Source organism: Protopterus annectens, chromosome 2.part0 (genome assembly GCF_019279795.1).
Source record: "Protopterus annectens isolate FY-2018-M chromosome 2.part0, PAN1.0, whole genome shotgun sequence".
Classification (NCBI taxonomy): domain Eukaryota; kingdom Metazoa; phylum Chordata; order Ceratodontiformes; family Protopteridae; genus Protopterus; species Protopterus annectens.
The window spans coordinates 412,768,631-412,796,130 of NC_056728.1; the positions used below are offsets into that span (position 1 = coordinate 412,768,631).

Sequence of the window (27,500 nt, forward strand, 5' to 3'; positions counted from 1 at the left end):
GGGGTATCTCCCACTATTTCTATTATTTTCATATCTGTCTAATATATTCCAATTCTCCTTCATAATTCTTTTGATGTTTGCAGTCCAAGGGGTATGTTGCAAAATACATAACTGACATCCATCCCCCTGTTGTCAGCTTCCGCACTGTGTGTGTGTAATAAGGGTCCTTTTCCTAACAGGGGTGTGTACTTTTTACCCCATTCTTTTAGTACATAACTAGTCACATCCTTCACTAACTCCTTAGGATAACCTCTCTGAATGAACATATCACCTATAATCCTTAGTTCACTGACAAGGTCCTCATAGTCGGATGTCATCCTTGCTGCCCTTATACATTGTCCCTAAATTATACTTCTTTTCTGATCAGTGGGATGAGAACTACTATATTCTAAGTAGCTGTTGCTAAATGTATCTTTCCTATATATTCTACTTTTCATCTTTCCTTCATCTATTGCAATGAGAGTATCTAAATAGGCTATCTGATAAGATTCCACTGTATAAGTAAATTTTAAATAAATACTCCTAGAATTTAGATCCATCATAAAAGTTTCTAATTCATTTCTATTCCCCTTCCAAATCAAAAAAATGTCATCCAAAAACCTATAATAACATGAGACTGCCTGATATTTATTATTGCCAAAAATGTGCTCTTCTTCCCAGTCGCTCAAATAAATGTTGGAAAAAATGGGGGCACAGGCAGCCCCCATTGCTACTCCTTTGACTTGTACGTAGTATTCACCTTCAAACATTATATAGTTGTGTCTCAGTACAAGTTCCATAAATTCTACTGTGAGCTGGATTTTATCCCTTGAGAAAATCCCAGATTTTTCCATTGACCTTTCCAACCTAAGCAGTCCATCCACTTGCGGAATGCTTGAAAATAGGTCAACCACGTCAATGGTCACTAAAAGAGCGTCAGGTGTTAACATATCTTGTTTTAGTCTCCCTAAAAAATCCCATGAGTCTTGAATGACATGTTTGTAAGACCTGTATAAAGGTTTGAGCCACCCGTCCAATACCTTGCCTAAATTATAAGTTTTGGCTTTGTTCCCTGAGATGATCGGTCTAAAAGGGGGGTCTGTTACATTTTTGTGGATTTTGGGAATGCCCACCATGGTACTGATAATGGGAGAATCCACTTTTAAGAATTCATATAACTCACCGCTAATTCTTTCGTCTATTAAAAGATCTTCTAGATATAGATTAATTTTGTTATACCCTATATTCACTTCATTTTTTGATGATGTTTCGTAATTTCCAGACTTCAATAAAATTTCATTAATTTTGTTCTTATATTCTTCCTGACCATATAATACAATTCCTCCCCCTTTGTCTGGTTTCATTACCCTTACCATTTTGTTCTCCTGTAACTCCTTTAGGGCTTTGACCTCGGGGATGGTCAGATTATATCTAATTTTAGTATTGTTAATTTTATTACTATATTTGTATATGTCATCAATTACCATTTTTTCATATAACCCCGGTGCACTGTTGAGTGGTGGGGTATATGTGCTCTTCTTTTTGAATACTGGGTTACTTGATATCTTATTTTTCTCCTTATCAAATAGTACCGCTAAGTTTAATTTCCTCAAGTACTTTTTGACATCTATAATACAATCCTCTACCTTGAATTTTTTGACAGGCACATACTTCATTCCTTTACAAAACAAAGTGAAATGTTCTTTTTTTACTTCCATTCCTGTGAAGTTGTATATATAAAATTGGTCATATACACTAATTATGTCATTAATTTTTACAATCTTCCCTTTGATATAGTCAGGTCCTACCTGGTGTGGCCCTCCCCCATTACCCTCCTGGAAGGTGGGTGATGGAATTCCTTTCTTCTTACTTGATTTGTTCCTCTGTATCCCCTGTTCATCCCTTTCTTTTCTTCTAAAAAATCATTAACATCAAATAAATTGTCAACATTATTTTCAAAATTGGTGTTTGATCTCCCTATGTACTTATTGTCCCTTTGTTGGTAGTCATAGTGTGTATATGTACTTCCCTTCCTACCTGTCGCATTTCGAGTTGGAGACTAGATGGCTATTAAAACTGAATGCTTCTACTCCACCAGGACTTAATGACCATATTTCTGTGAAGCCGATTTTAGCCAATAATATGTAAAATGGTGAATGGCTTCACTAATGCTTTGGACTTGGAAGGCTTTTGTTTTGAAAGATTGGGTTAGGGACGCTATCTCCATTTTTATTAATATTATTAATTTTATTAATATTATTATCCTTGGTCTAAGAACTTATTTACAAAAATTACCATTCAGAACTGAGGGGTAAATAAATATCAGCATTTATCATTACCACAATATAATAAAACCTATATTTTATTTACTGTCTGGTATGCATATTGAGGGATACTTTTGCATTCCTGAGCCAAACAACACAATATAAAGTTAATATTAGTAAATGTTTTTAATGTTTTTAATGTTTTATATGGTTTGCATTTAATGTAGTTGTAAAAGAAATGTTTTTTAAAATATGTATTAATATATGTACTAAGCATTGTATGGGAATGTAGCACTAGCACTTTAAATATAAGGTATGCACTTAGTTAATTAACTAATTAATTCAATATGACTCTTATATAAGGGTTGGCCAAAGGGCAGTTCCTTGTTCTGATGAAATCTATGTATGTTTAGATGAAAGCGCTCAACAAAATCTAATAAAGACGAAGCATTTATTTGTATCCAACTTCAGCGTTTTGAATCTTGAATCCACCTACAGAGAAACAGCAATTGTTCTGTATTTTACATAGTTGTGGACTGTTTCTCCTTTTTGTTTTTTACATGTTTATGCAGGGGACAGGCCCATTTGCCTCCTCACCTTCTGCAAATTACATATACCAACTACAAGAGCACACTACAGTGAAGAAAAGGCTCAATTTCACAATCCTCACTGTACTACGATCTCCATTCAAAAGCTTTGAGTTTTCAATAACTCGATCATATGGTCTCAACAATATGAATTTCAAATTTCTGACAACTCTGTCATCTGATAGGGATCCATACATAAGCACATACATAGAAACAGTAGTTGTATAGCCAAGATAATGAGAAAATCATTCTATGTTCCCCAACCTATAAGTATGGGTATGGCATCCAGGTCCAAGGAAGTTACAGTACGACTCTACTTGTCCCTTATCAGACCTATCATTGAGTAAAACGTGCCCTTCTGCATGTACCTGACTAGGCATATACAAGAGCTGGAATTCCCACAGACATTCCTCACCAAGAGGATCTAGGGTATTAACACACTGTCCTATACATATTACCTTAGTGTCCTGTTTCTATACTCAAGTCTCCTACAGATTGTTGATAGGCGATCTGTGCTTAGCATATAAAGAATCCTTAGATCCAGCCCTGACAGAGCTTTTGTACATCTTTAAAATAAGCAGCACCAGAAATACTAGATCCAAGGATATGGACTATAAATAGAACAAAAGACAAAAAATAAATAGCAGAAACAAATTATGGGCCTTACGGCGCTCCACTAAAGACCCCCCATGATCATGTTAAATACAGACAAGCTGAGAATGAAACTAAAAAATCCATTCTAACAGACAAAAAACAATACTATCATAATTTACAGACAGTTAACTGGAACAGTCCTCAGAAGTTCTGAGCAGGTCTGAACAATCTACTTCACCCTGGAAAAACATCCACCCCATCCAAGCTGCTACCACTGATGAATCTCTTCGGGATGTCTCAGACTGCTTTAACCATTTCTTTACTGAAACAATACAAACCCTAGCTAGCCAACTACCTCCTAGCTCCCCCGGTCCTGATAAAACTGCCCCTCTAAGCCAACCCTCATTTAGCCTCCAACCAATGCCCACATCACTCATTCTCTCTCGCCTCAAAAAATTAAAACCCACCACACTCACCGCTTTACAACTCCCCGCCGAATACCTACAAAAAAAATCAGCTGATGCCACTGCCTATCCTTTATCAATTCTAATTAATCAGACCATAACAGAGGCAAAAATTCCCACCTTATGGAAAACAGCCTATGCAATCCCATTACATAAAGAAGGATCCTCCACGGATTTCTCCAACTATAGACCAATTGCTATACTTTCCCCACTGGCAAAAATAATGGAAAAAATGTGTACACAAACCACTCATGCACCACCTAATCCAAAATCACCTTATGGCCGATACAGAACATGGATTCCAACCACACCACAGCACAACCTCAGCCCTCCTGGCTTTCACCAATACCATAAACAACAATCTTAACAACAACTATATCTCTTCTACCCTCTTCTTGGATCTCTCCAAGGCATTCGATATGGTTGATCACCAACTTTTGTTACACACCCTGAAAACTTTCTATCTAGATTCCAAAGCCCTGCTGTGGTTTAAATCCTACCTCAATGGGAGGCAGCATGCTGTTCGCTGGAAAGATAAGCTCTCTAACCTTCTACCAAACACCCTTGGAGTGCCTCAAGACTCAATATTAGGATCTCTACTGTTTTCCACCTTTATTAATTATACACTGTCATCCCAAACGTCAGCTGTATCCAATATGCTGATGACTCCACCCTGATTTGCTCTGCTACATCTCCTTCGGAACAGAGGTCTGCTACCCAGTCCACCTTTAATACCATATAAAACTGGCTCTCTGAACGTCACCTGTTATTAAATCCTAAAAAAAAAAAAAAAAAACAAAATGCTGTTTTTCTCACCTACACAAAGGTCTGCTGCTTTTACCTTCAACATTAATGCGAAGGCTGGCACTGTTATCTCCCCCGACCCCTCTACAAAATTACTAGGAGTCATTATTGATAACCACCTAAAATTTGACTTGCATGTCAATGAATTAATCAAGATCATCAATAAAAATCTAGGATCACTGTACAGAATAAAAGCCTTCCTAACCCCTCCAGCCAGGATTGCCATAGCCCACACCTACCTAATCTCAACACTTCTATATGCCTCCCCCCTTTTCTCTAATCTAAACAAGTCAGTCCTAAATAGATTGTCATCCTGTTACAATCACATTGCCAGGTGTGCCACTGGCCTGCCATTTAGGACACATCACTGCATTAACCTCAAACAGCTTGGGTGGCTAGAACTTCCCAGTCTAATCCAATACAACCTTCTGTCTATAGCTAAAAAATTCTCTATAATCCAGATAATACACCATTCCTAAGGAATATTATAACCCCTCATAACAATCAGAGACTGCTTAGATCCTCAAACAAATTACTAATTCAATCAATCAAAATTAACAATACAGCTGGGGATGCCCTATTTGCAAACTCTGCAGACAGAGTTTGGAATCTCCTTCCAGCCGACATTACTTCGCTCTCCTCCCTTTACCAATTTAAAGCCAAACTCAGACAACATCTGGCATTAAACTGGCTTTGCCACTGTAACAAGCCTGGTTAATAGGCTTGCCACCCCTCCGTTTTTTTTCCAGACTATCAGGAAATCAAACTGATTCTCCGGTAGTCCGGAAAACACTGTACAAACTCCGGTATTCTGTTTCAAAAAGGAAGCAGACTATCGGAGTTTGTAAATCGGCTGATTTACTATGCTTTTTTTTTTTTTTTTTACAGAAAAGCATAGTAAATCAGCCAAAAGCAGGTGGTGGGAACAAAAAAAAAGAGGGCATTCCCGTTGAGTGATGTTGTCGTGACGTCACAAAATAGGCAGTATGTTGGCGGGAGAGGGGGTCGGGGTGGGCGGGGTTACTGGTGACACGAGGGGCGTGGCTTTGCTCCGGTTTTAGCCGTGAAGGAAGGTGGCAACCCTACTGGTTAACCCTCCTCATAAATGTATATAATATATTATTTTCTGCCTAATGTCAATGTATTCCCCTGACTTAAACCAGGGATAACTATACCTGTGAACTTGCCTCTCTCATGTTTTTTCATGTATCCTCTGTAAATAACTTACCTTTAATTATATGTCTACATTGTTATATTTTTGACTCTGACTACCTTGGAGCTTTTCTCCCCAGCCCCCCGCTGAAAATGGACATGTATCCAGTCGGACTATCCCAGTCAACAAATGTAAAATAAAATAAATAAATATGACTCAAAGGATCCTCATGCTCATCCGTGTGAAGCAGAGTCTATCCCTAACCCTATTCAAATGTAACCTTGACAACTGGATGAAAAATCATTAATTCACCCCAGGCTGGCCACCATGTCTCTTATAGACAGAGACCAACAGTAAACATTCCCTAACAAACATACCTCCCCCCCAATTAAGACACACATGTTACAAGGGAATGCAGTTGGGTTGGCTTGCATAGCTAGGCTTATAAAGGCTCTGGTAGTAGTTACCCTAGTGTATACCCAAGAATCTTGGTCCAGGGAAGTAATCATTCCACTATATTCAGCCCTCATCAGACCCATTATCGAGTACAACATCCCCTTCTCTATGCACCTGACCAGGTACATGCAACAACTAGAATGATCACAGACATTCCTCTCAAAAAGAATACACAACATAAACAGCATGCCCTATGCAGATCATCTCAAGGCCCTGTCTCTATGCAGTTTCCAACAGACTGTTGAGAGGAAATCTATGCATGGTATACAAGGCACCCTTGGATCCCACGCCAATGAATCTTTTGTACATCTATAAAATGAACAGCACCAGAATTATTTAATCTAGAGATTTAAACTTTATTTGCAACATAAATAGGACACACTGGAGGGAAAGGTATGTGTCTCAGCAAATTCCCCTTCTCTGGAACAGGCTTCTTATCAATGCGAAGCAAAACTCTTACTTTACCCTATTCAAAAGGAACCTGGAGCAGTGGCTGGGAAACTGAAATACACCCTTGGGTTTCTAATGAAGAGAGGCAGCCTGTAAATCTTGCCTTCACTTACATATACCCCTTTAAATAATCTAAGGCACATAAACCTTCAGGATACAACTCACATGCTTGGCTAAGCTTATAAACGTGCAAGGTAGTCCACTTACTCAATTGGTGTATTGGGCTTGCTTTCATTGTACTATTAAAATGAAGTGTCAGTATTTAAAAACTTGTTTCTGTTAAATCATCTTTCCTTTTGCATTTAAATCATTATGGGAAATGATAAACCTGAACAAAAAAAGGTGTTTGTATTCCTTTCACAGCAGAAGGAACTCCAATACTTGAGTCATGCTGTTTGACAAAAACAATTCTGAAGCTATAGCTTTAAAATGAATCCTTGCATAAAAATGCATTGTGTGCAAGCATACTTTTTAATAACATTTTATTCAATTTTGTATACATAATGTATACAGCATCGTCCAGATTCAATTCTTCAGACCATTGGACATGTTCACATATACACACACGTATGTGTGTGTGTGTTTTCCCTACAAGTTATACTTCACGGTATGTTTTTTATTAGGTGCCTGCACTCTAGAGAATCTTAGATCTTCTAAACAGAGAAGTTTTCTCATGTCTTTCTTTTCAATACAAAATTACTCTACTTCATGGCTACCACTTTCAGCAGTGGTGAAAGATACATTTTCTTCTGCTAAATTTGAATAATATAACGTCCCCAACCCGACGCGCCCGCAAAAACAGATCACAAGTAAAAATAAATTAAACCAAGAAGAAGTGACAACCCCTAAACACACACAGAATCTTGGATACATTTTGACAGATCTAAGCGGCTGTTAAATTACATCATCCATCCCACCTCGATTTATTTCAATTACAGTCTAAAGCTAGAGAGAGCAACCGACCACACAGAAATAATCTATGGGGATGGAAAGGCTGGGCAGCAATCAATGAGTCAAAATAACTCATCACCTCTTATACCAAACCAGCCCTTTAACTGCACATCCAAGCGAGAAAATATGTGCACCTCGGTTCTAACTCTGGATACTCTACCACTTGGCATTTCAACTACACACATTCAAATTTAAACATCAAGTGCCTGCAATGTTTATTAGAACGGTTGTTAACATATCCAAAGTTTCACCACTACCACCAAACAGAAAAAAAAGGGGAAGTGGGTGTAGTAGCTTTTGCAGTACGGATTCGGCAAAACAGCGTGTTTTCTGATTTACAACTTGATGATAATGCTCATTCCTTACCTGGTTTTGCTGGTTTGGGTGGAGGTTTAGCCATTTTCAAAGTTCTGTGGGTACCTCAATCCAGCAAAAAATACAACCCACAAGATACAGACCAGGTGTCTCCAAACAGCTAAATATCGATGTCGCTGTTCAGAATACCACGACTGTGCCTAACAGTAAGGAAGTTCTACAACCACTCCTAGTCCTTCTCTATAACTTTCTTCGTCTACTATTAGCTGCTTTCTGATACGGAAGCGATCAGCTGTTTGTACTAGGAAACAGCTCCACTGTCAGTTTTGCGTTGCATTCTGGGTTACCTTCCTCCCGGCATTAAGGCGAAGGCTTGTAGACATTTAGGGGAGGAGCAATGTTTAACTTCAGAAGGTAGATGGTGCATTTAGTACAAAGTACAAGTTTCTTGCAGACTTATGGATAGTAAAGTTTAACTTCTGCTAAGGCTAATTTTATTGAAAGTGCAGGGAGTGAAAATAGGTTTTGTTTCACACTGTTTGCAAATTGTGTAGATTTGGAAACATAGGGTTAGTAAAACAAAGGTGAACGTAAAAAGAAAAGCAGTGGTGTGGTGAACAATATAGCATTTGTTTAAATATAGTGCAGTCTTACAGTCCAGTTTGATGGTGGTGTTGAAATTGTAGACTGGGTTTATGCTGCGTCAATTTTGGCACGATCGCTGTTTTATGATTCCATTTCGGCAACATTTTTCATAGTTTACCGGTGTCATGTATGAGGTACGTCGCTACTTTGGACTTTAAACGATTGTTTTATATAGTCGACAGACTTAGCATAGCATTTTAATTAGTACACCTAATTTCGTGGTTTACATTTTTGTTCTCAATACTGACACGTCAATCATTTTGTTCCCTTGTCACATGCACTGTATGTAGTCCAACATAGTTCTTAATATCTGCAATTCTTTTTTGCTGGTCTGCATTATGGGGTTTATTTTACGTTTGTTAAGGGGTTCGATCACGCAAAGAACTAAGTGGAATGTATTATCAGAGCGTTTGAATTGTCCTTCGTATGATCAACTGTTCCCAAAACGTTTCATAATTTAATATTTGGGGGAGGCCCACTGTTACAGTAAGGTTCTTTATCTTAAACGCAGTTTTTTTAAACTCAGGGAAATTAATGTAGATATACAGAACTGTGCAACTTTGTAAATGTGGTTTTGTTCACCGCACGTGCTACAAAGTTCATTGTGTTTAAATTTTTGAACTAAGTGACACTTGTGCAGTGCAGTAGTGCACGTGAGCTACTTAAAATCAATTAATGGGCAAAACGAACACTGCATCACTTGAAGTTGAAAACGACAGAATTAGAATGAAACTGACGCTGAATAAATGTGCAAAAATACATAATCACCATCGATATTCCTTAACCCGGAAAAATGGGTGTGTCAGTGCTCACTGGTATTTATACACAGAGGTAAAACCATTATCAGAACAAACGTATATGTGTGCCCCCCCCCAAAATAAAAAAACTGTGGAGGACAGTATATTTCAAACTGTGGATGCGAAACAGCTGGGGACAGCTTTAAATAATATGTTGACAGCATGAATAAAATAAGCTTATTTACATGTAACGGAATATTTTGTTAATAGCAACAAGGATTCATTTTTGTTGACCTTTACTTCTGCATAAAATTGTTAGTGTGACAAAATTCCATAACAGTGCATACTCATTATGCAACATTGAGGTACAGTGACAATAAGGATGTGTAGGCACATCTGAGCATGTCTACATTGAATGTGATATATGGTATACCTTGTGTGATAACATTAGGGAACACGTTTTTTGGTGAGTGTTGTATCTTAGGTGTTCCCCATTCCTCTCTATAGGATATAGTAATTGTCATTCTTTGCATAAACTGTCTCGAATAGAAAGCATTGTGTTCTTTTTGAGTGTGTGTGTGTGTGTGTGTGCATAAGGTATATTGTGGGTGATTTCTGCCTTTTTATAGGAATTTGGATTTTTTTATAAATGTAGTGAGGAGTATGTTAAGATGTGTTAGTTTTGTAGTTTAACTATGTTGATTCAGTTAGGTTGATCAGTGTCACATTACCACCAATGCCATTTTCCACATGGCACCTTTTATTTGTTGTTATTGGTAGATAAATAAAAAAATGCCAGATTTGTTATCTAGGGTGCTATGCCATAGAGAATAGGTAGTTATTTGGGGTGGTTAGTGCTTCTGTTTAGAGCGTGTGACGTGTATATTTTTGTTAAGCTTAACTGTTGAGAGGACTTTAGATTAGGGATTCTGATATGGCATGCATAGGCTGCAGATGAAGTTTTTTTCTTATTATAGTTAGTGGAAGCATAATTCCAGACTTTTTATCTAGAGGTTTGGGGGTCAATTTAAATAGGTCATTGTTTGGGGGGGAGGCGCTTATGTTAGCTTAACCGTGTGAGGGGTTTAGATTACATATAATTAATTGAGTGAAGAGTGTATGGTATGCATAGTCTGTACATAAATGTGAAATACATTGGGAATTTGGAATGTTATAGATTAAATATTTTGAATTGTAGGTTTAAGGAATGAGATTCTTCAAGAAATCCTTCTCTGAACTCAGTACAAGATATTTTTTTATTCCACAAACAGTAGTATCACTTATCCCACTTATCCATATTTTCTGTTTTTTTTTTTTTTAGGATAGAATAGTGTTTCATGTTTACGTCATTATAACTACATTTAGTACTGGAGCTGGTGCTGAATAGGCCTTTATGAAGTTCATGCAGGTTTTTGTGAATGGTGTTTTGTGGGTAACTAGCTCTGCAGTAATTTGATCTACTTTTTTGTGAGGGCAGTTCACTTTTTAATGTATTTTAGTAGGGCAGTGAGGGTTAGGTTAGGATGCGTTAGCTTTTTAATTTGTTTAGACAGAATTGTGTCTATTTTGTCTGTAATGCTGTTTCACAAATGGCTGGTGCTATTTTACCTTTTATTTTTTTATTTTAATTCCTTCTCATTCTTTTATGAATGTTTTGCATTTGCAGGTGCTGATTTAGTGAACAATGTTGTTTTAACAAGGCTTTGTATGTATATTTTGTGTACATTGTGTATGAAGTTACTTTTTTATTTACTTTAAAATGAATTGTAAATTCAGTTCACTTTTTTTAATCCTTTTTATTTTACATAATTTTAAATACGTGTTGGTTTGGATTTTTTTGGGGGGGTTGCTTTAATTGGAACACAACATTCTTATTTGTCTGTGTTTTGTGTGGAAAGTGGTGAACTTTTCGAATGAGTAGCTAAAATATGGTTAATTAGGGGAGTTTAAATAACTTTAATTGAGTGCCAGGGATTTAGATAAGCTGTTGGTGATGTGCCAAGTATCTAGGTAAATTTTTGGTGACTTGCCAGGTGTGTAGATAAAAAAAAAAGTCAACAGAGTCTTTGAAGATCATATTTTTAATATTCCCCTATATTAGGACTACCTTTAGGATAAATATGGAATAGGCTGGAGTTGGTTTGTAATAAATATTTTGTACTGCCCTAGACTGAGAGTGACATGGTACAATTAAGTGTGACAAGTAACTGCACAATGCGTACACATGCATTTAGCATTGCTACCTCACAGCTCTTGTTTCTTGATTTTGGTTCACTGCTGCGGTACCTTCTGTGTGGATTCTGCATATTCACCACATGTCCACATGTTTTTTCTCCATGTTTTGCAGTTTCTTTCCATATCCCAAAGATGTGCCATACGGGCAGTGGTGTTCTTTGGAATTGCGCAAGGGTGTGCATGTGGTGTGAGATTCCCTGTGTGTGCACACATGCATGTACACATACACATACACATATATGTATGTTTGTGTATATATATATATATATATATATATGTATGTGTGTGTGTGTGTGTGTATCTATATCTATATATAAAATCATTAAAAATGTTGTGGTATGGAATGTCGCACCTGTAGCAGCCTATACACATCTTGTACTCCAGAGCATTTTCTGAAAAATAAACTTAAAAACCATAAGATAACAAATGTAAATATTTTGTGAACTATTAAAGCTAATAAAACTGTACAAATAGCAATGTTATCAGTCATATTTTTACAGTGATCATATTCAGTGCATTCAGAATCTTTCTATAAATGCTACAGTATCTTAAAATGCACACAAACCCAAATGCTACAATATCTTAAAATGTGCACAAACTCAAATTTATGTTTTTTTTTTGTTTTACTTTCCCAAACAGTCATACTCTGGAATCTGTAAAAACTGGAAATGTATTGTTAGAACATTTCTGTTTACCAGATGTAAGCTTCCACATAACAACAAGACATTTTTCTATGAATAAATGTTGCTTATTGAGAATATGGACATAAATATGAAAATATATGCTTAATTGTTTAAGTAGGAATATAAATAATACTGAATATCTCTCAAGATGGGCAATGTGCAGCGCAAATATCAAATAAAAGTTTTCTTCAACAAAATTTATGATTTCACTTGATGTCATGCAACAGTTTGTAAGTCACTTGGTTTTTGAAGTATGACGTACATATGGAAGTGCTGTTTATTTTCATAACTACTGACAGACAGCTAGCAATAGTTCAGGTATAGTGAGATACAAATGGGCATCTTCAATGAATGTTCTTGTATCCCACCATGACGCATCATACCATACCCCTCAGTTATTTAGGGCTGTTAGTTATGAAAACATGAACATAAGTACAAAAATATGATTCATTTCTCTACTACAGTGTAACCTTGAATAACACTCTTGGTGTCATTTTCTTAATAGCTCCTTGCACTTTCTAGTAGTGCCTATTATTTGTTTAGTCATGTTGTTAAAGAAGGCAGACCCAAAACAGGTCTGGACACCATTAGGAGCTATGGGTGTGAACTGGAAGCGTACAAAAAAGGTGCTATAAGTTTTAAAGAGATTTTGGATTTTGCAGTGGGTTGACTGCCAGTTCAGGGCAAGTTTTCTAGGACTTACTCTTATTTAATTCCAGGACAAGCTTCTGCTCTCCCTGACACTGCTTTGGAATTGAGCAAGTAATCAGAATTCATTATCACAGTTTTTTTAAATCCTGTATTGCATTTCTTTTTGTTAATTTATTACACATACCTAAATTCCATCCAGTCCTGTTGCTAAATCTGACACCTCTACTGATCCAGCAAACAGCTGCTGTCATCATAAAAGTCAACCCAGTTGTAAGGAATCTGGGACCATATGTAGACAGCAATTTGGCCCTTGACCAACATGTAGCTAAAATAATAAAAAAAATCAATTAATGTCCCACAACTTATAGGTAAGGGTAAGACATCCAGGTCCAATGAAGTTATAGTACCACTTTCCTCGGCCTCTGTCAAGACTTAACATTAAATACAGTGCCCCTTTTGCTCTGCATCTAACCAGACACTTGCAACAGTTGAAATGTCCATGAAGGTTTCCTCTCCAGGAGAATGCAGGGCATGAATATCCTGTCCAACAATGATCACCTAAAGGCTCTGTCTCTCTGTTCAGTCTCCTATAGGCTAATGAGAGGGGATGTTTGCCTGGCTTACAGAGCTTCTTCAGACCCTGCCCTGATGGAGTTGTTGCACATGTGCAAAACAAATGGTGCCAGAAACACTAGATCTAGGGATATGAACTTAATTTATGACATAAAACGTGCTGGAAAGACAGATATGTATCTCAAATGGTCCCTACACTATGGAATATGCTTCCCATCCATGTAAAACAGAGTTTATTCCTGAGCCTGTTCAAACAAAACCTTGACAATTGGATAGGAAATCATACATTGAGTGCACCACCAACTTGTGCATGGCCTGAAGCAAAACGCAAATTTCTAAAATAAAAAAGCATACCCCTGAACTGTCCAGATTTTCACAGAATTTCCAGACTTTTGTCTCATATTTTCTGTCTGTTCCTCATAAAATTTGTGGTTTTGTGGCAAATCACTGGGATGATCTGAGGATTGAAGTCACCAAATAATGACATATATTTGAGTTTTTGACTTGACATCTTTCAGAAAATGTATATTAACACAAACCCTGTTACTCTAGCAACTCTTTTACGTGTATAAGAACAATATTTAAAATCTGTCCCTATTGTTTGGACGTTTATCCCCCCATTTTGTCAGGTTTTGTCCAGATTTCTTGCAGTAAGAGGTTGAGAGTTATGTGAAGAAGGCTCAGGCCAAAACCGGTATATGCCTTATTACATTTTTATAATTGTATGGATGCTTCATGTGCTGGCATTTTTATGTTAAAAGTCATACATTTATCCCCGGTCTGGCCCCAGTGTCCCTTATGGACAAAGGTTGTCAATAAAATAAAGTATTATCCTAACTAATACTCCCCTACAAATCCTTAGCTACCTGCATAGTAATGTGCCCCCCCACCCCCATATGATACTTCTGGCCCAAATGGTTTTGGGGGTATGCAGCAAGGTGTATAAGGGCCCTAGTGTTGTTAGCCTAGTAACAACCTATGATCTATCCACAGAGTCTTCTAGGCAAGTAAATAATGGAAATAGATTGCCAGGCCTTTCTTCCTTATCATATAGACACACATGTACACATAATTTAGAGTCACCAGTTCATGTGCAACATGTCTTTAGGGTGTGGCAGGAAACTGGATTACCCTGAGGATACCCACACAAACACAGTGTGGACATGCAAACTCTACACAGGAGGCACTCCAGACAAGAATCAAAGTGGAGAACCTCTTGCTGTGAGGTGGAAATGCTACTTGCTGCATTCCTGTGTCATGCATTACACATATTAGTTACCCACATTTTCATTTATCTGTGTTTTTCTCTTTTTGGGTCTGAATTTAATGTTCTTTTATTGATTTTTATGGGCTGTAACAACTAGGATTATTGCGTATTGTGCAGGTCTTTAAGTCATTATTTTTATTTTTATTTTTAATGAGTAAAATATTGTATGGGTGGTTTCTGCAGTAGTTCTGAAATAACCTCCCTGTCTGCTGTCAGCCCCATCATGGCAGGCATGAATGTGTTTTGTGCCAAACACCACACTCTTTTCCATTTTCTTGCTCCAGGAGCAATGCCCATTTTTCTCCCAGAGACTGAGGGTTTGCTTTCATCCCCCCAACTCAGTACCATCTATATGTACGGATGGACGCTATACCCAGGCTGGCAAACTGGATGGCAGTCTGATCCACTTAACCAGCATCATCTGTGGTGCATACTAGTGGGGTATTCGTTTATAGCCTGACATTCATCATTACTGCCCGGTGTGTACACTTAGGTTACCATGAAGGCATATCTTGTCTTTCTCCTTATGCATGCTCACTCCTATATATTTGCATATTAAAGGCTGCTGTGAGTAACATGACAAGGCCCAGCACATACACAACCAGGTCCATAGTTCTGCCTGTTATGCATTTACTGTTATTATGGCAGTGCAAAGGACAGGGATGTCCCCCTTCACCCAAGATGGACAAGCCAGCATTGTCTGCTGACTGATGTGATCATCAGGGTTCCTCGGCACTCAAGACTGCTGTTCAGAAATGGATTGGCTAGATAGTTTATTATGCCTTTCTCTTTCTGTGCCATTTAGCTGTCAGTTTAAACCTTTTTTGTCAGTTTTTAGGTATTTTAATCATGCAGTGAGAGTTTTATTGTTTAGTTATGTTTTCAGGCAGCTTAATCAATGTTTAGATTGTTACAGTCTAGTCCAGTTTGCTGATAATGCCAGTTTTTGATTGGCTGTTTGCAGCCAGTGTTATATTTCATTTTAATTTGACTTTATATTTTTAATGTTTATTATGTGTGTCTGTGGTTTTGTTTAAGACATTCAGTATTGATTGGGGGTTGTTTATATTTTTGTGTATGCAGTAAATGTGAGATATGATATTTTGTTTTATTTCTTTCCGTTTTTCTGAATAGAGAGTTGTAGCTTGTTTTAGATTGGCTGGTGTGTGCTGGGTATATGTATGTTTGCATTTAGTGTATACAGTGTGTGAAGCTTCTTTCTGTTTTAGCAAGGCTGATTTGGATACTTTGGTTATGAAAGTGTCTGTGTTTTGCATGTGCAGTGTGTGAGTTTCATAAGTATGGTAGGTTGTAAGAATTTGTAGTACAAGTTGTAACACATCAGGGGTGAAGGCAAACTCATGATAATGTACCATGTATGATTAATACACATTTGATCATACTGAAAGATCAAAATAAAATTTATCTACACATTGAACCATGTCACACCCATTTATGTGCTGTAATGATAGGAAATAATACTGTATACCCTGAAACACAATATATGGATTTCTTATAATTTTATATTTGTATATGTCATTAAAATGGATGTATATGTATTTGTATGTGTGTGCGCGTGTGCATGCATGAGCGTGTGTGTGTGTGTGATATATATATATATATATATATATATATATATATATATATATATATAGGTCTACTGTATATATTCGAAAACTCACTTCTTGGAATATAAACAGTAGACCCTCGCTTACGCGAAAGTGCACTTAAACGAAAGTGCACTTCTGCGAACATTGGTTCAACGAACCGATAAAGAACAGACTAACATTGTTTTTGCTCCCCCCACACACCCCCTACTTAAATATACCAACTCCAAGATCGCACTACAGTGGGAAAACATGTAAATTCCCTTTCCCCACTGTAGTGTGCTTCAGCACCTGTGTTCCTTAACAGCTCGTTGAACCGTTCTTTGCGGAAGTGCAATTTCACGTAAGTACATTTTCGCGTAACCAAGAATCCACTGTTCGTTTTTGAACAAGTGGATTTTCGATCTTTTTCAGTAGACTTATGTATATACTTGTGTGTATGTGTGTTGAAAGAAAAATTGCTGTCCAGAACTCGAACCACAGAATGAAACACAAACGAAGAAAACTTTAGAAACTATTTTATGCTCCCCCCAGCTCTCCCCACAGTCCTGCAGCTTTTGTGTGTAAGTGTGTGTGTGTGTATGTACGTACATATATGTTTGGGTCTATGTCAGATGATCGAGTTTTCAGAAACTCAAAATTGATACGGTCGAGACCATATGATCGAGTTTCCGAAAACTCGAACATTTAAAAAAAAACAAAAAAAACACAAAAATCTACCTTTTTTACATTTTTGCACAGGGGCAGGCCCCCCTATGCTTCCCACACCCCCTGCAAATCAAATGTGCCAACTCCGAGATCGCACTACAGTGAGGAAAAGTGTAAATTTCCCAATCCTGACTGTACCGTGATCTCCATTCAAAGCTTTGAGTTTTCAAAACTCGGCCATATGAATTTCAAGTTTCTGAAAACTCGATCAACTGATAGGGACCCATATACTTATATATATATATATATATATATATATATATATATCAAATCCAAGATCACAGAACAGTGAGGAAAGGCAAATTCCCTCTCCCCATTCTGCCGCAACCTTGTACACGCAGATGCCAACAATACTAAGAGGCTTCAGCCTTTTAAGCCAGCCAAACCAGAATTCATTGTTCCGAACATGCTGTTACATGATCTGCAACTGATTGCTTACACACATATATTTTATATACTCACACACATATGTATGTTTATAGGCATATGTATATTAACATACATTACTAACTTTGGACCTATAGCAATCTTATCCTCTCTCTCCAAAATAATTGAAAAATGTATTCAGTAGCTATTGCTAAACTATCTCCTGCAGGAAGAACTCCTATCTCTCATGCAATATGGAAAACAGCAAACTAGTCTCTTCCTTATTTCTAGACTTGCTTAAAACCTTCAATACAGTTTGTCACAGCAAACTTCTATTACAATGTCCTCATTTAGTCTCTTTCAGTCCACCCTTCTGTAGTTCAAAAGCTACCTATCCAGTAGATATGAGTCAGTAAAATGACACTACACCCTCTCTCTGTACCTCCCAGTCACCACTGGTGTACCAGTAGACTCTATCCTTGGTTACTTCCTCTTTAACATTCTCACCAACTTCCTCCACACATCCACACAACAGGTCTCCCTAAGACAGTATGCAGATAACTCCACACTCATTTGCACATCTGACAACATGGCACACCTCCAAAAATTAATCAGCAACCTTTAATAGCAACTGCAACATGGATTTATAACTCACAGCTCATGCTCAATCCAAAAAAAACTAAAGTCCTTTTTCTTGATAGTACAACCATTGAAGTCACTTCTCATAGCAAATTATTAGGGATGATAGTGAATGATAATCTTAAATTCGACCTGCATATACAAAATTGCATAAAAAAACTCATCAACAACTAAGGATGCTTTACAGAGTCAAAAACGTTCTCCCCATCACAACTAATGCTACAGTTGCCACTGTTTATCTCCTCTCCACACTTCTTTATAGTGCGTTCATCTTAACTAACCTTCAAGCATCACAAAATCAAAATGTGAACAGTGCTATAACAAAGTTGCTAAATTTGCAGCAAATACCTCTTTCAGAACCCACCACTGTATAGCGTTAAAAAGCCTAACCTAATGTATACACAGCTTATTGCCTCTTACAAAATTATCCAGAGTCTATCGGCCTATTCAGCACTAAATAACATTCTGCATAGCTATGTTCCCATTCAGTCATTAAGTTCCAGTGACCAAAAACTCCTGTCTGTTCACAAACCTAGCAAATGTACTAGGCATTTTCTGTACTTGTAGCATGTTGCTAAGGCTTGGAACTCATTATCTGTATTTATCAGAGCATGCCTTCCCTCCCATCCTACAAAACCATTCTGAAAGGCTTCTACCCAAAAGCTGGCTCTGTTCTTGAGCAACACCAGGATGAACTATATCTTTAAATGTGAACAAATACCTTATTCTCCCTTCTTCGCTTACTTCTGTCATTTTCTGTCAAAAAGGAATTTTATTTCAACACTCCTACAGCCCTAAGATCTAATCCCAAAAAAATTGGAATTCAGTCAACCAAATATTGCACCCTGGAAACCCTTCCTCCCCTGTCCCTACCCAAACAACACACCTGAAGACACTACCACTGTCTTTAATACCTTCTTTATAGAAACTGTTACTAAGATGGTCAAAACAGATCCTCTCTTAGCAAATGACACCAGTCACTCCATCCTACACTCAAGTCCCAACCTCTCTAACCCCTTTTCTTTCCAACCTGTATCTACTACTTATATTAAATCCTTACTCTCCAAATTAAAACTGCACTCCACTTCAGCCGATAATACTCCTTCCTTCTTTTTCCCGCTTGCCGCTAATACACTTGCCCTCCCTGTTTCTATTCTCATTAACCACTCTCTTACTGAATCTAAAGTTCCATCTATCTGGAAAGAATTCTATTCATTGCTTATCCACAAAAGAGGTAACTCACATGAAATCTCTAATTTTAGACCTATAGCCATCCTCTCGTCCCTCTCAAAAATACTTGAAAAATGCATACACAAGCAGACACTTCAATATTTACTACAAGAAAATCTACTGACTCCTACCCAGCATGGATTACGCCCAAAACACAGTACAACCACTGCACTGATCTCCTTTACTAGCACTGTATCCCTTACTCGTGATAGCAACAAACTTGTCTCCTGCCTATTGTTAGACATTTCTAAAGCCTTTGAAGCTGTTTCACACTCTACTTCTGACCAAACTAGCTAATCTTAATTTCTCCTCTGATACTATCACCTGGTTTTCCACTACCTCATTGACCAATCACAATCAGTGAAGTGGCTCTCTGAACTGTCCCCTTCTCTCCCTATAACAATGGGTGTACCCCAAGGCTGCATCCGTGGTCCACTGCTATTTAATATTTTTACAAATCTACTCTATACTTCTTGTCCTCAGTCATCTCTTGTACAATATGCAGGTGACTCCACAGTAATTACTATCTCTGACTCCCCTTCTGATCTCCTGTCTTAGACTCAAACTGCTTTCACATCAGTAGAATCTTGGCTTACTACCAACCAACCTGTCTTATACCCTAAAAAAAAAATCCTTCTCTTTCTCCCCAAAACTCTTATTCATCTCAAATCTACATTTATTATAATGTTTCTCAACAAAACTCCAATAGCAGCTGAAGCCAGTACCAAACTCTTAGATGTCACTATAGATGACCAATTGAAATTTGATTTGCACATCAATAACTGCATGAGGAAGACTCATCAAAACGTAGGCCTTCGTTATAGAAATAGAAAGTTTCTCACCAACAAATCTAAAGTAACCCTATCTCATACCTACCTTTTACCCAGTCTTCTCTATGACTCTCAAATACTTATAAACCTCAACACCATACTTCTAGCAAAGCTTAACTCAACTTATAACAAGATAGCTAGATTCTCTGCCCAAGATACTTATCAAACACCACTGTGTCTCACTTAAACTGGCTGGAAATACCCAATGTGCTTCTCCTCTTTCAGTTCCAGATTATTCATTCTATATTATATCAACCTTTCTACTGCCCTAGCCTATCCTCCTGTATATCCTACTAGTCCCCCACTCAATCACTTTGCAGCTGTAACCAAGACTTACTATTTACCCACACACATTGGACAAAATGGGTAGTAACCTTTATAGCTATCATTCTACCATTGCCTGGAATGAGCTTCCATTCCAAATCAGACAAATAACATAACCCAAAAAATTCAAATTATCTACAAAGGAATACTTAAAAATGCTCTGGTCCTGTCACTGCACACACCCACCATAAACTGTCCTTTCCCATATAAACTGCCCTTTAGTTGACCACTATCCCTTACTTTGGCTTTCACTCTGCCCAGCTTTTTCTGTCCTTTAGCTTAACCCCTACTAACCTCCCCTCAATCATTTCATAGGTAGGTACTAGGCTATTGGCCCTAGGGCCTATACAAGCCTAGCCATAATGATTCCCTGACTATTGCTTCCCACAAATATTTACTTTCCTGGACCCCTGTCTAGCAGAGCTATTAATGTGATCCCTGGGGTGAATTTCCTATCTCCCATCCAATTGTCAAGGTTCCTGTTGAAGAGGTCCATTGAGGCTCTCTGCCTGACATGTATGGGCAGCTTATTCCAGAGTATGGGGAGTCTCTGGATCAGGAACCTATCCCTCCAGCATGTTCTGTTCATCTGATGACAAGGTTAAGATCCCTGGAGCGTTTGGCTCTGAGGGAATGAGATTTCTTTAAGTGTGGCATGTCCAACAACTCTGGGTTTGACATGGCTTTGTATGTTAGGCAGAGATCACCTCTGAGTAGGCGATATGCAACAGAGTATAGCTGGAGTTTCTTTAGACGGTCAGCATAAGGCATCTGCTTTAGGCCTGTGATTCTTTTTGTGAGGTATTTCTGCTGTCTTTCTAGTTGTTCCTGATGTCTTGTGAGGTACATACCAAATGGGGCATTGTATTCTATAATGGGTCTAATGAGGGATGAGTACAGAGGGACAATGACCTCCTTTTTTCTGGATGAAAAGCCCTTAGTGATGAGGTGTGCCATCTGTTATGGCTATGTGCGTATCAAAGGTTAGACCACTGTCCACCTGTGTCCCTAGGGCTCTTATCACCCTTTCGGTGTTTAGTGTGCTGCCACCTATGTGGTAGTTCACAGGTACGTGGTTTTTCCGAGAGGGGACAACTATACATTTTTTGACATTTAGCTTGAGCCCATGGCTCTGGCACCAGGCATCTGTTTCGGTAAGGCCCTTTTGTAGTATATCCACATCATTTGGGGATTCAGTAATGGCTCCCAGCTTGCAGTCATCTGCGAACTTTGTAAGCCAGAGTCCCTTAGTGTTGGCCTGTACTTCAGAGAAGTAGATGCCAAACAAGATTGGTCCCAGGACAGAACCCTGCAGTACACCACTTGTCACTTGTTTAGAGCTGGATTTGGAGTCTGCTGCTTTTACAGTGCCTGTTCTGTCAGTAATCCAGTTTGCAACCCATCGAGTGATGTAGGGATTAATGCCTAGCTTAGTAAGTTTGTCTATGATTCCAGAGTGGGGGATAGTGTCGAAAGCCTTGGTGAGGTCCAAGTAGGCTGTGTGAACCACCTTACCCTCGTCCACGGCTCTGGAGACTAATTCGAAGAAGTCGATCAGGTTCAGGAGGCAAGATCAGCCCTTCATGAACCCAAACTGGGTGGGGTCCAGGTTTGAAGGTTGCCAATGTCTTTCTTTATAAGTTCCATGATAATACGTTCCATGGCCTTGTAGATCAGGCTCATCAGACTGATGGGACAGTAGTTCCCGGGATCCAAAATGGATCCCCCGTTGTGGAGTGGTATGACTGTAGCTGTGCACCACTCTGTTGGCACGAAGCCTGAGGTGAGGCTACGATTAAACATGACACATAGGTGAGGTGCCAGTTCATTTTGTAGTTCATGCAGTACACAACCCGGGATGTCATCTAATCCCATAGATGCTGTATTCTTGGCTTTGGAGAGTGTGGTTTTTACCTGAGTGGCCATGATTACCAGGTTTTGGCATTCTTTCGGTATTGAGATGAGCCCTTAAGGGGGTAAGAGGGGGATGAAGTTGGCACTGAATCTATCTGCTAGGATATTGGCAATATCCTTGGGATCAGTATATCTGGTGCCATTCTGCTGTAGCTCAGAGCAGATCTGAGTATTGCCATTTAGATTCTTGACATAACTATAGAATGCTTTGTGGCTGTCTTTGGAATCTTTGGCAATTTTGTTTTTGTAACTAATCTTGGAAGATTTTATGAGGGATCTCAGCTTTCTACTGAGGCTGGTGAGGGAGTTTTTTTGAATCCTGGGTTCTTCCTCTTTTCTGCAACAGTTTCTTCCTTCTGTTGTACAGCTTGTTTATGGCAGGGGACCACCAGATTGGCTTCCTTTTTTAGAGGACAGCATCTTGGTTCTATTTGGGATGTCTTGGTCCATGCACGAGTGAGTGTGCTCGTACAGCACCTTAGTGTAGGAATCAGCAGTTGAACTTCCAGTTCCCATCTGCATGGGTGTCATGAAGTTTACTTCTGACTTGAGAAGCATGAAGTTGGCTTTTGAGAAGTTTTTTACGGAGGTTTCCTTAAAGGGGTGTGGAGGTGGGATGTGGATGTCAAGGGTGATTAGCTTATGATCTGATCTGACCAACAAGGGGGTGACCACTGGTGTGGAGCATTGATCTCCCATGTTGGTAATGACCAGGTCTAGAATATTGGTACACCTGGTGGGACGATGAATTAGTTGCTCTAGGGCGTTGGAATTTATGAATTCCAAGAACCGTTGAGCAAAGGTTTTGGTACACAAGTAGTTTTCCCAGTTAATAGTAGGGTAGTTGAAATCACCCAGTATTAGAGTGTTTGCTTGGATCATAATATTTTCCAGTATGTTTAGAAAGGTGTAGTGAGAATCTTGGGGCATGGCGGGGGATCTGTAGCAAGCTACAACTTGCATTGCAGTCTTACCTAGTGTTAATTGCACCTGGAGAATTTCAGCTGCATTGTGTTGGGCCTGGAGGTGTGAATATGGACACTCCTCCACCTTTAGTGTTTAGGTCCTGGTTTGGTGGCCGAAAAGTGTGGTATGAGTTGTAGCCTGGTATTGCAGGGGTGCTCTCTTGAGCTTTGAACCAGGTCTCAGTTACTGCACAGAAGTCGAAGTTCTCCATTTTTAGGAGAGCCTCGAGAGAGTGCATTTTGAGGTTTAGACTTCTAGCATTGAGTAGCATTATCTTCAGATTTTGCTTGCTTGTACCCGTTACAGTGGTAGTTTTGTCCTTTGAACCTTGCCTAAAAAAGGCAATATAGGGGTGGCAAAAGCCTTAGCCAGTAACCTGAATCCCAGGGGGGCGACAGGTGCAATCCATCTCTTGCAAAGCATCATGGTTTGTCGATCATGCCATACCAGGAAGACAGATATTGGATCCCCTTTGAATGACACCAGAAGCTTAACCAATTATTGAAGTCAATCATTTTGTCCTTATACTGTGGTATCATTCTGGGCGATGGCAGGATGCTACTTAGGCCTAGGGTCATACCTGCCTGGGCTACATGATCCGAGAGCTCTTCCATGCCTCTTTTCATGTAGTCCAGGGAGGTACGTCTGAAATCATTCACTCCAACATGGACAATGACAGAATCATATTTCTACCTGTTGTGGAGTGACTTGAGGGCATGTGTTATGTGGTGGATCCTGGCACCCGACAGGCAACTAACTGTAATTTTCTCCTTGTTCAGCCTGGTGAGTAGGACATCAGTGTGCCTGACTAAAGTGTTGAGTACATTGTCTTGCCTTAGGGGCTGCTGTTGGGTGGCACACTGGTGTCGTGAGCTATGTGGTGCTTTGGTTGTGTTTGGGGGTGGTGGTTGTTTGCGTTTCAGCTTTGGAGGTCCTTATTGCTTGGGCAGGTTAATGTTAAGAGCCTTTGCATATGTGAATTGTGTGTTACTATGTGTGGGTTTTGAAGGACTATGTTGTTTGAAGTGTTATATGGGTGTTGACCTTCTCCTCTTGACTGTCTAGCACAATATTGGCTAGAGAGACCTATGCTTCCAGTTTGGCTATGTAAGTGCATCTCTTGCAGGTTGTAGTATTTGGTGATAGGAGGAGAGGGTTGTCTGTGTACATGAGGCAATTGATACATTGCCCCAGTATGCCCAGATTCATCAGGTGGACAGGAGAAATCACCAGAAGTTGACCCTTGGACATGCCTGGTTAGGTGCTTTGTTTGAGTAGTACAAGAGTTATTTTCCCTTACTTTTTGGCAAGGTACTTGCAGTTGTAGGCTGTCTAGTGCCTATGACTATTTTCTCCTTATTACCAAACAGAGGTGAGTGCTTGTAACAAATTAAGGCTTCCTAGTGATTTTTGCAAGTTTTAGAGGAAGTGCTATTCACATGTATACAGATTTTAGTGCTACTGCTGATAAACTAACTAGTTCGAAGGGAAAATTCCAATAGCAGACTTTCTGGCACCGGGAATACTTCAACCTTAGCCCTGCAGTGCTGCGTGGTGCTCAAATGCGAAAGTTGAAAGGGATAGAAATCAGCCCAAAATGGCCAATAAAATTGCACTTTCAGAGCTGGAAACCACAGTCCTCTGGTGTTAGATAGGCAGCACAGTGCTCCCACTCTCACTGGTAAGCAGTAGGATCTCCCTCTACCACAGCAAAATCTTGATAGCTCTGAACACTGAAACTAAAGTCCTGAAACCAGCAAAGTCTGGAAACTGGACTATCCTAGTTAGAATAGGTGGGAAATTAGCAAACAAGATAGAATTTTTTTTTTGGTTAAATCAGGCTAAACAATACAGGTATACAGTAAATAAGCACAGAAAGGCTAATGCACTTGAGTTTATAGCCCAAAACAGTAAACTCAATTAAAACTTTGCAAAATTAGAAATATGAAAATTTAAATGTTTTAAATAAAGCAAGGCAAGTGCACAACTGGAAAATGACTTACAGGCAGAAATACAGTGAAATAAGTAGTTAGTTTACTTTTTAAGCTTTCTGAGAAGTGCAGGTAATAAAAATGACCAAAATCAGCAAAAATTAGAAAATTCAGCAAAAAGTACTTGCAGTTAGCACAGAAAGTCTCTCTTTCTTGTTTCTGGTGCTGTAGTAGCCTGCAGGGTGCCCAAACAGGGTCTGCTGATGTAAAACAAACTCAAACATGTGCAAATGCACGCATTTATGCCAGAAAGTTGAAAGGGATAGAAATCAGCCCAAAATGGCTAATAAAATGGCAATTCCAGAGCTGGAAACCACTCTTCTAGTGTTATATAGGCAGTACAATGCCCCCCACTCTCACTGGTAAGCAGTAGGACCTCCCTCTATGACAGCAAAGTCTGGATAGCTTTGAACACTGAAACTAAAGACCTGAAACCAGCAAAGTCTGGAAACTGGACTATTCTAGTTAGAAAAGGCGAGAAATTAGCAAACAAGATAGATTTTTTTTTTTGTTGGTTAAATCAGGCCAAACAATGTAGTTACATTACAGTAAATAAGCACAAAAAGTCTAATGCACTTAAGTGTATAATCCGGAACAGTAAACTCAATTAAAACTTTGCAAAATTAGAAATTTGAAAATTTTAACTTTTTAAATAAAGCAAGGCAAGTGTACAACTGGAAAACAACTTACAGGCAGAAATACAGTGAAATAAGTAGCTAGTCTACTTTTTAAGCTTTCTGAGAAGTGCAGGTAATAAAAACGACCAAAATCAGCAAAAATTAGAAAATCCAGCAAAAAGTACTTGCAGTTAGCACAAAAAATCTCTCTCTCGTTTCTGGTGCTGTATTAGTCTGCTGGGCGCCCAAACAGGATCTGCTGATCTTAAACTAGTTCTAGTAAGTAACTACAGTTTATACCGAAGTAACACTCTATGTATTATAAGAATATAATTATATCTTACATTACCTGCATTAGAAATGCTTACCTTTAAATATTTGCAACTTCCACAATGTTGTTAATACCAGCAAATATTGTAATTGTCTCTGTAATTGCCTTTGTTGTGTTTGTACCTTTATGTGGAGCTTTCCTCCCTGGGCCTCTGCTGAAAAAGGACTATTTGTAGCTCAGACAGACTACTCCCGGTCAACAAATGTAAAATAAATAAATAAATAATGAATTTCTGTCCCCTAGCTTTCTCTGAAAATATACCATAAGCCTGCTTTTCTCTCACTTTGTATTGCAATTCCTGTTTGTACTCTACTAACTCACCTTTAATTTCTCTATAAACTGGCTAAGTTTTCTCTAACTGTTAAATCATTGTCATATAACTTGTATCTATTCTTAACCAATGTTTTTATATTGTGTCTATTTTGGTATAATTATTTAAACTGTAGTTGTTTTTGTTTTATTTTTAAAGACTGTGCAATTATTGTTTTTAAAATATTTTGTAATACTTTGGAGCTTTTCTCCCTGAGCCTTTGCTGAAAATGAGCTCCTACCAATTCAGACCTTCCTGATAATCAAATGTCTATAAGTGAATAAATGTTTATATATATATATATATATATATATATATATACGCAATGGATGTAAAAAGTGTACACACCCCTGTTAAAATGCCAGGTTTTGTGATTTAAAAAAATGAGACCACAACAAATCATTTCAAAACTTTTCCCACCTTTAATGTGACCTATAACAAAAGTACAATAAGCTGGTTGCATAAGTGTGCACACCCTTAAGCTAATACTTTGTTGAAGCACCTTTTAATTTAATTACAACATTCAGTCTTCTTGGAAGTCTATCAGCATGACACATCTTGACTTGGCAATATTTGCACACTCTTCCTTGCAAAAGCGCTCCAAATCTGTCAGATTGCAAGGGCATCTCTTGTGCACAGCCCTCTTCAGGTCACCCCACAGATTTTCTATTGGATTTAGGTCTGGGCTCTGGCTGGGCCATTTCAAAACTTTTCTTCTGGTGAAGCCATTCTTTTGTTGATTTGGGTGTATGCTTGGAGTCATTGTCGTGTTGAAATGAGAAATTCCTCTTTATCGTCAGCTTTCTAGCAGATGCTTGAAGGTTTTGGGCCAAAAGTGACGTATTTGGAACTGTTCATA

The 27,500-nt window shown here is 38.5% G+C and overlaps 2 protein-coding genes across 3 annotated transcripts in view; one reads left to right on the forward strand and one right to left on the reverse strand.

Moving 5' to 3' along the window:
* The window catches only part of OSTF1 (osteoclast stimulating factor 1), a 625,847-nt gene extending 617,575 nt beyond the window's left edge, over positions 1-8,272 (reverse strand). The window contains exon 1 of the mRNA XM_044060847.1: positions 8,069-8,272. Within this exon, the coding sequence (XP_043916782.1) occupies positions 8,069-8,102 (34 nt within the window). The 5' untranslated portion in view covers positions 8,103-8,272. The remainder of the gene's footprint in view (positions 1-8,068) is intronic.
* Positions 8,273-8,341: 69 nt separating this feature from the next.
* Positions 8,342-27,500, forward strand: part of NMRK1 (nicotinamide riboside kinase 1) — a 785,964-nt gene continuing 766,805 nt past the window's right edge. The window contains exon 1 of one of the 2 annotated variants that reach the window (XM_044060845.1): positions 8,342-8,431. The gene's annotated coding sequence lies outside the window, so the exon portion shown is untranslated. The other variant, XM_044060846.1, reaches the window with a different exon arrangement.